The 12602-nt window shown below is 33.3% G+C and overlaps 3 protein-coding genes across 6 annotated transcripts; 2 read left to right on the forward strand and 1 right to left on the reverse strand.

Moving 5' to 3' along the window:
• Window positions 1-3297: 3297 nt before the first annotated feature.
• LOC105227115 (transmembrane protein 134) lies at window positions 3298-4117 on the reverse strand (the record flags this gene model as incomplete). Its single annotated transcript, XM_049462052.1, is given in 1 exon segment — window positions 3298-4117. A coding segment is annotated over 1 exon segment (179 nt), but the record flags the coding sequence as incomplete, so codon positions are not given.
• A 160-nt stretch (window positions 4118-4277) lies between these two features.
• LOC105227113 (protein HBS1) lies at window positions 4278-7441 on the forward strand. 2 transcript variants are annotated; one of them, XM_049462050.1, is made up of 5 exons: window positions 4278-4603; window positions 4686-4789; window positions 4857-5618; window positions 5697-5849; window positions 5912-7415. In XM_049462050.1, the coding sequence occupies exons 2-5, from the start codon at window positions 4738-4740 to the stop codon at window positions 6994-6996; spliced, it is 2052 nt and encodes a 683-aa protein (XP_049318007.1). In that variant the 5' UTR covers window positions 4278-4603; window positions 4686-4737; the 3' UTR covers window positions 6997-7415. The 2 variants fall into 2 exon arrangements, with proteins under 2 accessions (XP_049318007.1, XP_011204618.2); XM_011206316.4 differs by lacking the exon at window positions 4278-4603 and having other exon boundaries at window positions 4610-4789; window positions 5912-7441.
• Window positions 7442-7562: 121 nt separating this feature from the next.
• LOC105227114 (ras-related protein Rap1) lies at window positions 7563-10987 on the forward strand. 3 transcript variants are annotated; one of them, XM_011206320.4, is made up of 3 exons: window positions 7580-8117; window positions 8272-8539; window positions 8603-10987. In XM_011206320.4, the coding sequence occupies exon 3, from the start codon at window positions 8649-8651 to the stop codon at window positions 9201-9203; it is 555 nt and encodes a 184-aa protein (XP_011204622.1). In that variant the 5' UTR covers window positions 7580-8117; window positions 8272-8539; window positions 8603-8648; the 3' UTR covers window positions 9204-10987. The 3 variants fall into 3 exon arrangements, with proteins under 3 accessions (XP_049318008.1, XP_011204622.1, XP_011204620.1); XM_049462051.1 differs by having other exon boundaries at window positions 7563-8117; window positions 8272-10987; XM_011206318.4 differs by having other exon boundaries at window positions 7580-8186; window positions 8272-10987.
• Window positions 10988-12602: the final 1615 nt, after the last annotated feature.

The following is a 12602-nucleotide window of genomic DNA, read 5'->3' on the forward strand; positions in this document are numbered from 1 at the left end:
CAATGAAACCATGTTCTACAATTCTGATGATAAACTGCAATTCAGTGAATTCAAATCTGGACTTCCAGCCTACCATTCATCTGCACCAGGAATATTGCTGAAACCAGGAATATTGCTTTAAAAGCCACTGCTGGGTGGTTTTTGCTTTTTGCGCTGGAGCAGAATCTTGCAGAAAGATCAATGCTCTTCATATCGTAGAGAGTATTGCTTAAATGCTTTACCACACCTTCTTAAACATACTGCTATTACACTTTTGAATCAGTTTTGACCGCTTTATTACAGTAAACTCGTTACCAAACCATAACAGCATTAGTAGGGTGACCACGTTGAACACTTGGAATAAGACTTTTTGGATCTTTGGAGGTTTTGTCTTTTTGTTTATTGAAAACTTCTTCGACAGTGAACATTGAATATTGAAGGGAATACTTTCTTGTCTGTAGACCGCGTGTCACGTTCTCAAGAATTGGAACTGTAACAAACAACAACCTGGCGGATTTTGAGCAAGGATTTGGGCTTGAATCCGTATAAAATTGTTCTCACTCAAAAACTGAACCCATTGGACGACCGTAAACGTCGTGAATTTGCTGATTTGCCCTTGCAACAACTTGGAAACGATAACGATTTTTTTAAGAAAGCCCTCTTCCCCGATGAGGCTCACTTTCAGCTGAGTAATGCGGTAAATAAACCAAACTGTCGATTCTGGTTCGAAGAAAGGAAATCTACAAATTATTTATCTAATTTCACAGTTTGGTGAGGTTTTTGGTCCGGTGGAATTATCGATCCGTGCTCCTTTCGAAATGAAGCTGGTAACACTGACTTTCAAATCAGTAAGAGTCCTTAGGGCTACTCATGTGCGTTGAATATACAGGATTATACAAATGCAAGACTATTTTTTATATTGGAATTCTGACTGATCAACCAATCCTATATTGTACTGTATATGTGTACATACAAAAATAAGCAGTCAAAGTTTAAATGCATTTGTAAATCGATTTTCCACTACAAATTACATCATTTAAACAGAAAAATGCAAAAAACAGTCTTAGTCAGACTATTTTGTAATTAAATTGTAATACTCTAATAATTTTACTTGCAAATTTGAAAAATGTAACAGCAATAAAATTTGTTGTTAAAGCGTTAACTATGTATGAATCTATATATATACATATGTACATATTCGCACACACCAGCATTGAATAAAACAACTTGTAATGGGATAATAAATCTGTGAGTAATAATCGGGTTTCCAAGCCAGTACGAATGTACATTTTAAATGCGGCTCATGCTATCTACAAACGTTTGTATGTGCATATGTACATATGTACGATCAATATCGATTGGGGTCGCGTGCGGTAACTGGAACAGTCCAGTTGTGCAATGGAGCTGTTCAAAGTGCGACTATCGAAGCAAAAAAACACATTTGTATAAAACAATTGAGGTAGATATAGGATTTTTTATATTGAGCTATAAGTTTACCTAACATTTTTTTACATCATAAAGCGATATTTACAAATTCATTATTGTAGAATTCACCATTCCACTCTCCTATAATTGTGTTTCATTTTAATATTATCCGCTCTACAATAACAAACACAGTAACAATCGACTTTATCGACTTTCTTGTTGATTAGACTTTGAATTTTTTTATTATCACCACGTGTGTTACTCATATTTATCGCCTTATCAAATTGATACCAATTGAACTATTTTATTTCCATCACACGCGTCTTATCAAACTATAAATAAACTGTTTGTTTACAAACATTTGAAAATGTGTACTCTGCGGGAATACCAAAACGACTTTTACTTTTTTGTGTATTATAAAAGAATCAAGTTTTACTAAGAAATTTACGAATAATAAATTATTTTGAATATCCTACTGTTCTCTGCTGTCTAAAAATCGAAAATTATTTGTTACAAAGTTTGTATCTCTGGAAAATGCCCAACTGTTTCTTTACTAAAACCATTTTGTAAAAAACGCGCTAGCTCTAAAAGGTAAGAAGTTCGTTTGGAACTATATTTCCCACTGGGTATGTAAATAGTTGTATAAACTCACAGCAACACCAGCAACTGAGATAAAATTAGTAATGCAGTTCATTGAATGCAACAGCGGTGTAATATGAAATACAAAACAAAAACAAATTAAAATAAAAAATAATAATACTATGCTGCATGGCACAATAAAACCACTTCTATTGCTGTAATTGCTATTTTCCCCGCCGGCAAATCGGTAACGAAAATGTTTACAAAACAATTGAAAACAATCATATTGACATTTAGAGCGACAAGCGCAAATGTATGTGTGTAACAATTAACGAATCATTGACACATTTTTGATTTTTTGCTTTCTTAATACATTTTATTTCAGTTGCCTGTGTACGTATTTATAGTTTCATAGTTTTCAGTGACTATTTTTCGTTACAATTGCTTCATTTGCATTGCATTGCCATTGTAAAAGCGTAAATGTGAGTGAACTCGCCGGATGGTCACTTGGGACGTTTATGCGGACTACCGTTTTCACATTCAAACCCATGGTGACGTTGACGTTGGCAAGCGATTAGAGACAATCGTGAAGAGTAAACTCGTGTGCCATTGGCACAGTGAATAAATGTTCGCAAGTGATGCCTCGAATCATTTAGAGCAAAGTACAATTTTTATAAATGTATTTGTATATATGTATGTACATAAGTATGTATAGATAGAAAAGGAGTGTAAATTATAGATATGTTCGTCAAAGTGTTTAATTAAAATTTACTTATCTACTTATCTTTATGATAAATTAATACATGAGAACTCGTACCCATTAGTGACAAATGTTTGTCCATAATTAAAATAATTAAAGTAAATAAAACCACACACTTGGGAATGGTGCGGATCTTTAAAAATCATTTTATTAATTTATATTCCCCCACCATTGCTTAATAAACACAGTCATGCGAATCAATCAGTTGACTACTTAAAGATAATCTCTGAACTGCGATCAAAATTGACAACAACAAAAAAACACATTTCAACAGTTATGAATTGGAAATTAGTGAATTAAATTTTAATTTAAAACGTAATTTGTATTACATATGATTAAATAATAAAATTTTTGAATGTATGTATATTATAAATTGGTTGATAAGATTTACTGCTCTAAGCTTAATGTTAATGTTGATTCTGCAGCATTATTATTTCATCTTGTACATACTTTTGTAGAACATGAATATCTGAACAAAATTTGAAAAATATGCGTACATATGTATGTACTATATATTTTAGTTTATGTATGTTCATATATGTATATCCACTTACTTTGGATCCTGAATGCGAATGGATACATCATCGGTTGAACGTTGCTTTGCACGCATAGGTGTTGATATCACAGTGGAACCATACACGCGTATGGCCTCGTCTGTCTCCTCTTCGAATGCATCGTGGATAGAGAAACGTTTCTCTTTGCCTTGACGGTTGGAATTACTACTGTTCTGCATTATTTTTAATTATTACAAATAATTCTAATAAGCTGAGCACAGATATAACTGCTTTATGGCAGCCGTGACTATTTGGTAACTTGGCTAATTTGGATCTAATAAAATCAGCACTGAAACGATTTTACACACCTTTAGTGAAAATTCTAGCTCTTATTTTATCCTTTTTATTGGGGACAAGAATAAACCACTTTTATTGCACTTGATATCACTATTTATTTCACCATTTATAGTTTATATAAATATTTAGCATATAAAAAAAAATACTTGATTTATTTTGCAAAAATCTGTGTATTTACTTCTTGTATTTAATCTTCAGCACATCTTTCTTTTTCTTCAATTCCTTTCCACTTTGAAATTTATGTACTCTTAATTTTTTTCCAGCATATGCATCTTTCTGAAGATATGTGCTTTTATATAACAATCGGTACTTTTCAGCCAGAAAATGAAACTCATGCACAATTTTTTTATTACAGAAGATTACTTAATTATTTTCGTCACTTTTAAATTGTTGAACAAAAATATCGAATAAAATATACTTGCGACAACACCAATTCCTCGTTTGCTTTTGTTGCAAAGATTCGACTTCAATAACGAATTGATATGAAAGATGAAATGCAACTGACAGTGGAAAATAAACTGCGCGACCAAAAGAGTGTGCACAAGCGATGAATTATATCTTATTTATTTGTTAGCAATACTGAAACTACAAAAAGACGAAAATAAACTTATTAGCTGACTTTTGCCTTTTTTAAGATTACTAAATATAATGTATAACTTTTCGAAATTTTCATTTCAGTTACACTAAGTAAGGTAGAAGAGACGGCTTTTATCGAAATGAAGTCATTAAACCGAGGGATCCCAATTTTATACAATTTATAAGTTCTTACACTATATAATTGTTACAATTTTCCCGGCGATACATGCTTCGGTTGTTGAAATATTTCAAAAGCTTAAACGAAGTTTATTTACGATATATAGCTGTACATTATTGAATTAAATTTTGTATAATATTGGAATACGTGTGTCAGGGAAATAGGCTCGGTTTAGAAAATCTTATGCAACTCTGTGTAAAATCAACCGGCAACACTGTTATCTGTCAGCTGTGTAGCATGCCAATAATTCTGCAGGTATTCGATTTTAGATTTGTTTTCGATGTGATGGCAAAATTTCACAAATTTTTTTAATTATTTATTGTTGCTTGACACATAGAGGATATTGTGAAATTTTAATAGTGACTGAGTAATAAAAGACTTGCATCACAATGTCGCGACACAGAATAGTGCGGGCTATGGATTACAACGACGAGTATGACGGTAAGTATGGAATTAAATGAAATTTATTTGTTGTGGACCAATTCACTTTGAATTTCGTTTATTTTAGGTTACGATGATGTCTACGGCACATCTGTTGATGATGATAGTTGCATATCCCCAACAGATGCGCAATGGCTATATGACAGAGCTCGTGGCCAACACAGTATGTCGGCCTTTATTAAAAACAATAAAGATATTGAAGAGGAGGAGGAAACATTGGAAGATAGTTTCACTTATGAGAAAGATCGACGAGACTCAGATAATTTTCAAATGCCAATATTAAATGATGTTGACAAAGCGAAACTTACATCTTGCATTGATGAAGTACGCAACGTTGTTGGAGATCAAATATCAGAACGAAGAATCGTAGAAACTTCTATTAATTTCGGTTATGATATAACAAAAATACTCGACGATATTCTAAATAATGAATGTGACAGCAAACCGAAGCGGCATAAAGCCGTTAGTGGGAGTAGCACGTCAAAAAATCAATCGCTACAGCCCACTACGTCGTCTGCAACAAAACAAAAAACACCTGATCGTGAAGTAGCTCCCAGCATAAATATCCCACCTACAATCAGAGTCACTGCCCAACCATTAAGTGAAAGAGACATACGCCGTGGCTTTGAAGTTAATTCGCCACAGCAGCAACTGTCACCAACCGTGTCTGGAAGGAATACCCCTGTAGATGAAGATATGAATAAAACAGTAGTATCCATTAAGATATCTAAAGAACAAGCTCAGCGCGACGCTCAAAAACTTTACGCTCAGGAAAGAGGAGAACAAAAGGCTCATTTTCACATGATTGTCATTGGGCATGTGGATGCAGGTAAATACACTTATTCCAGTCACATATTGGTATATCGTACTAACAGATACTATAATGATTCCCTAATTTCCTTCATAGGTAAAAGTACATTAATGGGCCATTTACTTGTTGATACCGGATATGTTTCACAAAGAGTAATGCACAAGCATGAACAAGAGTCAAAGAAAATGGGTAAACAAAGTTTTATGTATGCATGGGTTTTGGATGAAACCGGCGAAGAACGATCGAGAGGTTTGGTTATATAATATGAAATTAATTGTTATATGATTAACTAAGTAATTGATTTTTTTTAGGAATTACTATGGATGTCGGGTATTCACGTATAGAGACCGACACCAAGGTAGTAACTCTATTGGATGCTCCAGGTCACAAAGACTTTATACCAAACATGATTTCTGGTGCTACTCAGGCAGATGTTGCCCTCTTGGTAGTAGACGCATCGCGTGGAGAATTCGAAGCGGGATTTGAACAAGGTGGACAAACACGAGAGCATGCATTACTTGTTCGTTCACTAGGTGTAAATCAATTGGGAGTGGTTATTAATAAGTTAGACATGGTTGACTGGTCAAAAGAACGATTCGATGAAATTGTTGGAAAATTGAAAATTTTTCTAAGGCAAGCTGGCTTCAAAGAATCGGATGTTACATTCATACCTTGTTCGGGCCTTAGTGGTGAAAATTTATCAAAACCGGCACAAGCACCAGCTTTAAAAGCATGGTACAAAGGACCACATTTGTTAAGTGTAATAGATAATTTTAAACTACCGGAAAGATCAATAGACCGTCCTTTACGTATGTCTGTGTCCGATATCTATAAAGGCACCGGTTCTGGTTTTTGTATATCGGGACGTATTGAGACGGGTGTACTTAGCGTTAATGACCGTGTGTTGGTCGGTGCTAGTCGCGAACAAGCTCAAGCCAAAGCATTACAAATCGACGAAATTCCCCAAACAAATGCTTTTGCAGGAGATCAGGTATCAGTGACATTGTCTGGAGTCGATATGTCGACAGTGTCTGTAGGGTCTATTATTTGCGATCCACAAAACCCTATCCCGGTGACAAATCGTTTCCAGGCTCGTATACTTGTGTTTAATGTTACAGTGCCAATAACTATTGGTTATCCTGTGCTGCTCCATTATCAGTCACTCATCGAGCCAGCTGTTCTTAGTAAATTACAAGCGCAATTACATAAAAGCACTGGAGAAACTATCAAGAAAAAGCCTCGCGTCCTCGGTAATAACACTTGTGCTTTAGTAGAAATAGAAACAACAAGGCCCATATGCATAGAACGGTATGCGGATTTTAAAGAATTGGGACGCTTCATGTTACGAGTGGGAGGGGTCACCATTGCGGCGGGCATGGTTACTAAAATACGCTAATTTTAAGGCCTTTAAAATGTGAATAATATGTAATAAATTTATCTACAAGATTTTCAGGTGCAAATCAATAACTCGTTTAATTTAATGAAATTTAAAATATACTTATGTTTTGCAAAAACAACGCGAAATCATAATACTGAATGATACTATTGTATTTGAACCAATTAATGCTACTTATAATAATATCAAAAGGTAATTTTTTCAGAGTTTATGCGAAATATTAGTTATTTCAATGTATTTTTTTAATTAATAATTAGAATATTATAATCATTGTTACTACAGTACGTACTTATGCTTAAAAACTTTTAGATAGATTCGTAATGAAGTATTGGAAACGCATATGTAAACAATGAAAGTTAAAAAAAAAATTGTTAAGTACCTATAATATTAGGACTTTATTAAATAAGCAAGAACAATAAATATAGACTAATAAATTTTCCGTAACCAGTTACTAAATTTCGGCGGTGTAAAAATTTGATTTTTTATCAATTATTGATTAATTTGAATAAGACGATTAATTTATCGATGTCATTCTCTACTCGTTAGTTTTATGCTGTCAATTTTCTAGTCGTTAACCGTTGCAACCTTGCTCTAGTTGTGACGCGTCGTGCAAAGATACAGAAAAATTTGTGGTCGTTTTCGGTGATTTTTCTCAATAAAAGTTTTAATCCTGTACAATAATTGTTTTTTAAACTATTGCCAATATAATTGTGTTTCGTTGGCACAGTGTGTGGAGAGAAAACTTGATAAACTAAGCAGAACTGCCGAAAAACTACGCAGAAATTGTTTCTTCACATTCCATTTTGTGCTCGATATTCGGAGCAGGTCAGTTGATTCGTTAGTTTAGTTTGGAGCGAATTTTTAGACACCATAGTTAATCGAAAGCAAGACGGTGAATTTAGAACCAAAGGCGGTCGTTGGAACATAGAACGAACGAATAGGGAGAAGGAAGCAGCAGAAAAATCAGACAAACGCCTCAGCTTGATAGCAACAGCGAAACGGTGCAGAGAGGCGCAGTCACGGAATTTGAGTGAAGTTATAGCTGTAGAGGAGGTGCAACCGCAACGTAATCGCTAACGACAACAGCAACGGCAACGGCAACAGCGGCTGGAAGAAAGAAGGTAAAATAGAAGGGACAAAATGAGTCATATTAATATGATGAAGTTGAAGTTGAGCCCAAAATAGCGATTGTGAGTTTATTAATTGAACATCCAGAAACAAATTTGTTTAATTAATTCACACCCTTATTTTTTTCTTCTTTGCATGATAAAATAGTTGTTACAATTTGGAGTGTGCTTCCAGTTTTGGGTTTCCAATAAAGAAGAAAAAATAATCCGAAAAAAAGTGATAACTAAACGAGCTAAGTGAAAAAAGCAAGATCATTAAAAAGAAACAAAGTTCAATAACGAAAAACGGGCATATCCAAAATTACAATAGACACTACAAGAAAAAGCTACGGCAATAACTCGCTAAAATAGAAGTAGCTTAAATTGTTGATCGCAATAGAAAAAACTCAGTGTAAATCCACCAACAAAGGAAATACGTAATTACGTTATCACTTGTAGTGCAAGACCATATATAAATTGTCGTTTTATTCCTTATTCAGTAAACATAAAAAAACCAAGTAATACGTCCACCCCTTCACTGACACTATGCGTGAATATAAAATTGTTGTTTTGGGTAGCGGAGGTGTAGGCAAATCGGCACTGACCGTGCAGTTCGTGCAAGGTATATTCGTAGAAAAATATGATCCCACAATTGAGGACAGTTATCGCAAACAGGTGGAAGTGGATGGCCAACAATGCATGTTGGAAATACTGGACACTGCTGGTACAGAACAATTCACTGCTATGCGTGATCTCTACATGAAAAATGGCCAAGGCTTTGTTCTCGTTTATTCTATAACAGCACAATCAACATTCAATGATCTGCAAGATCTGCGAGAACAAATATTGCGTGTGAAAGATACAGATGACGTACCAATGGTGCTAGTGGGTAACAAATGCGATTTGGAAGATGAGCGCGTGGTAGGAAAAGAACTGGGTAAAAGTCTGGCCACACAATTTAACTGCGCCTTCATGGAAACATCAGCCAAAGCTAAAGTAAATGTCAATGATATTTTCTATGATCTGGTCAGGCAGATCAATAAAAAGTCACCCGAGAAGAAACAGAAGAAACCTAAAAAATCCTTATGTGTTCTGCTATAAGACTACAATTTTAAAACAAATATATAAAAAAATATGGTATTGATTGAAGCAAATAAATAAACAAATAGTGAGGATAAAAAAATGTTTGAGTACCAAGGATAAAATTGCGAAAAACATTGCTGTTAAATGTGGGGGTTTTCTAAAGTCCGCTATCCTTCTCGCTGTCTCTTTAGATATACATATAGAAATAAAAACTGGAATACATACATATGTACTTGTAATGATGATAGACAAACAAAAAATTAATAAAAAATTATATTCAATTTAGGCGAAATTTTGAAATGCCAAGTTTATTTTGTTGTATTAAAATGAAATAAGTTTGTATTATTTTATCTTAAAATTAAAGTTTTTATATGAAACTAAACGGCAAGTCTAAGCGCAAACATTTAATGACGTTTGAGTGAAACTCCATGTGAAAGTAAAACAGTAAGAAAACAAATAAGCCGCATTGTCAAAATCATTCAAACCGTTTATACAATTTACAAAGATACTACTTTGCTACTATTTTACAAATTTACAAGATATCTATAACTAAGAAAAAAATGAAAAGTATAGTTTTGAATTAACACGCTTGTAAGTTAATATGAATGATATGTATGTATATTAGGGTATCAGTAAAGTCAAAACGATTTCTCACACTCTTTCTTTAAGGCATAAACAAATCGGGGTAAATATGTTATATTTTATTTTCACACAAAATAATTCTACGGTTGTGAGTTTTTCATAATCATTTAATACCTCCGATTATAATTGCTTCAAAACTTAAATTTCCACTTTATTCATAGATGTTCTTTTAATTTCATCATAAAAAATATGTATTTTATGTTAAAAGTAATATATTATTAGCCATAACTGAAATGCGTAGGCCAAATCGTAATAGTTGAAATAACCGTTTTGACTTGAAAAAAAAGAAACCTAAGCAAAGGAAATGCCAAGCAAATAACTAAAACATAAATTATTGGAAATATAGAAGAAACGGAAATGTTGAGAAAATAAGAATTTTTGCCATTTAAGGCACATAGTTGTATGTACAATTCATATAGACCAGACCAGCACATTTATTGCTAGTCTTCTATCAATTTCATTTTTTTTCCATTTATTAATGTTTATATAGAAATAATGTAATAGCACTGTCAGAAAGACAAAACGATTCCCATGTGCCCTATAAATAATGAAAAATTATTAGTAATCAGATTATCGTACTCATACATTATGTAGTTGAACCACCTTACATCAAGAGATCAGAATATTATCCATGACGAAATGAAATGCATATTGCGATTACTAGACCAACGAGCCCTTCACCAAACAATCAAAATATAAAAATCCGTTAGTTACCACTTTTCATTGATAAATTATTTGATATAAAAAATTTAATGTTTTCTAGCATTATGAACAATTGTATAAATTTAATGAAAAGTTGCAAAAAAGGTTAAATGAAAAAATATTAATTAACAACAAAATCATTTGGATAAATGATTGAAATGGTAAAGACTTAAAACCCGCTAAAATAAAATTAAAATTTTTCATTATAGCGTGGTATTTACAACACCCAGCAACAATGAACAATGTATAATGACCTAATATTTGTGAGCGGTAAAAATAAAATTAAACAATGCAATCGCAACAAAATAATATAAAATAATAGAAACAAGTGCATAAACCATAAATCAAAGTGTAACAAAAAATAATAAGAAATAGATTTATTGTCTTCTAAATATTAATTAAATGTATTACGTTTACATATAATAATAAAACAAAAAAATCGAAAACATTAAACATAAGGAAGTCATATCATTATTTAGCTTACGGCGGATAGGAAGTTTAATAAGTTTTTTTTAATGTTCAAAATGTTTTATGTGTGCATAAATTAATTTTGTTTGCTTTGCTTTGCAGAAGAGCCAAATAGCACATTTTCAATGTCTAAATACAAATAGTCATCGATACCATTCCCACAAAAGTCGGCTTAAGTAACTGGAGCGGCCGGATTTTTAACTCGCTAAAGAAATGTCTGTCCGCCATCATTTCTCAAAAGCATTTTTTGCAATTTTTCCTCTTGCTACAACAACAATAAGCTGGAAATTCTTGAAATCACTCGAACATATTTTAAGAATTATGTTGAATTATTGTATTCGTCAGTACAAAGTTGCGTTTAAGTCGCCGGAGTAATTTCAGTATTTTGATGTTGGCAAAAAAATATTGCTCTCATTGCTGCGTTAGAGACACAAATATATACACAGCCCAATGTATGTAACATTCCAGCAAATTCAACTAATAAAATTTTAGATTAGCGACTACATTGCTATTTCCAAAGTCACCGCCATTAGCTAATTTGTTGCGCCCGAAAAGCAACCCGCAGCCGAAGCATACCGCAGCTATTAAGTACCAAGCATGGCCATATTCGCGGCCTATGTTGGTGTTAGTATGTATGTATATACTATGTATGTCAGCATGCTACTATATCAGCAAGCGAGCCGGCCGGTATATTACAGCCGTTCAGGGTAGGGCATGAGCAATTGTAGAAATGGAATAAAAAGGCAGAAACTTAATACAACGGTGTTTGTAGAGAAGTCTTGTAGTAAGGAATACACTTTACTATTGTTGACAACGGTCGTTGCCACTGTTTGAGACATTGTCGTAATTATCAGCAGAATATACGTAAATGCCTTAGGTCATTGCAGGCACTATAAATATGAGAGCGTGTAAGTATGCCTTATAAATATGTTGATATACAAAAATATATGTAAATATTTTCAGCGGAGTAGGTTCAAAACATACAAGCAAAACTAAGCTTAATCCATTTAACACCATCGAGAGGCGAATTTAATTAATTGAGCCTGCTATCAAATTTGGTGAACTCATAACGAATTGAAGGCGTTTTAAAATTCCAGTGGCGTTCGTAACCAAAACTTATCAAAATAAAATACATATTTACTATATAGTTGTGTATGTATGTATTTGCATATAATACACATATGTGTTTCGATATGTATGTATGTAAGTATGCAACGTTAAAGAGTCTACGCTCACATGTTATTAAATACATACATATGTACATAAGTATGTATGCACAACTATTTCGAGTGAACTTTCCCAATAATTCCGATTGGTGGCGGAGCATTGGAGCCATTTCTGGGGTGACAGCAATAAAGTAAGATTAATGTAATGCGTGTGTTTGAGTACATACAAACACACATTTCATTTTGAACGAAATTTGTGGTCACATCGGTGGTGCAACAGAATGAATAACTAAAAGACAAGTTTCAAATTCTTCAAACGGAAATGTGTGTGAATGAAACGTGGGAAGACAATTACATACAAAGAAATTGCGGATGTAAACATGACGAGACAATGTAGGAAAACACAAGTTCGCACAGCGAATAGCAAAGTTCATACACT

This window comes from Bactrocera dorsalis, unplaced genomic scaffold (assembly GCF_023373825.1).
Source record: "Bactrocera dorsalis isolate Fly_Bdor unplaced genomic scaffold, ASM2337382v1 BdCtg234, whole genome shotgun sequence".
In the NCBI taxonomy this organism is placed as follows: domain Eukaryota; kingdom Metazoa; phylum Arthropoda; class Insecta; order Diptera; family Tephritidae; genus Bactrocera; species Bactrocera dorsalis.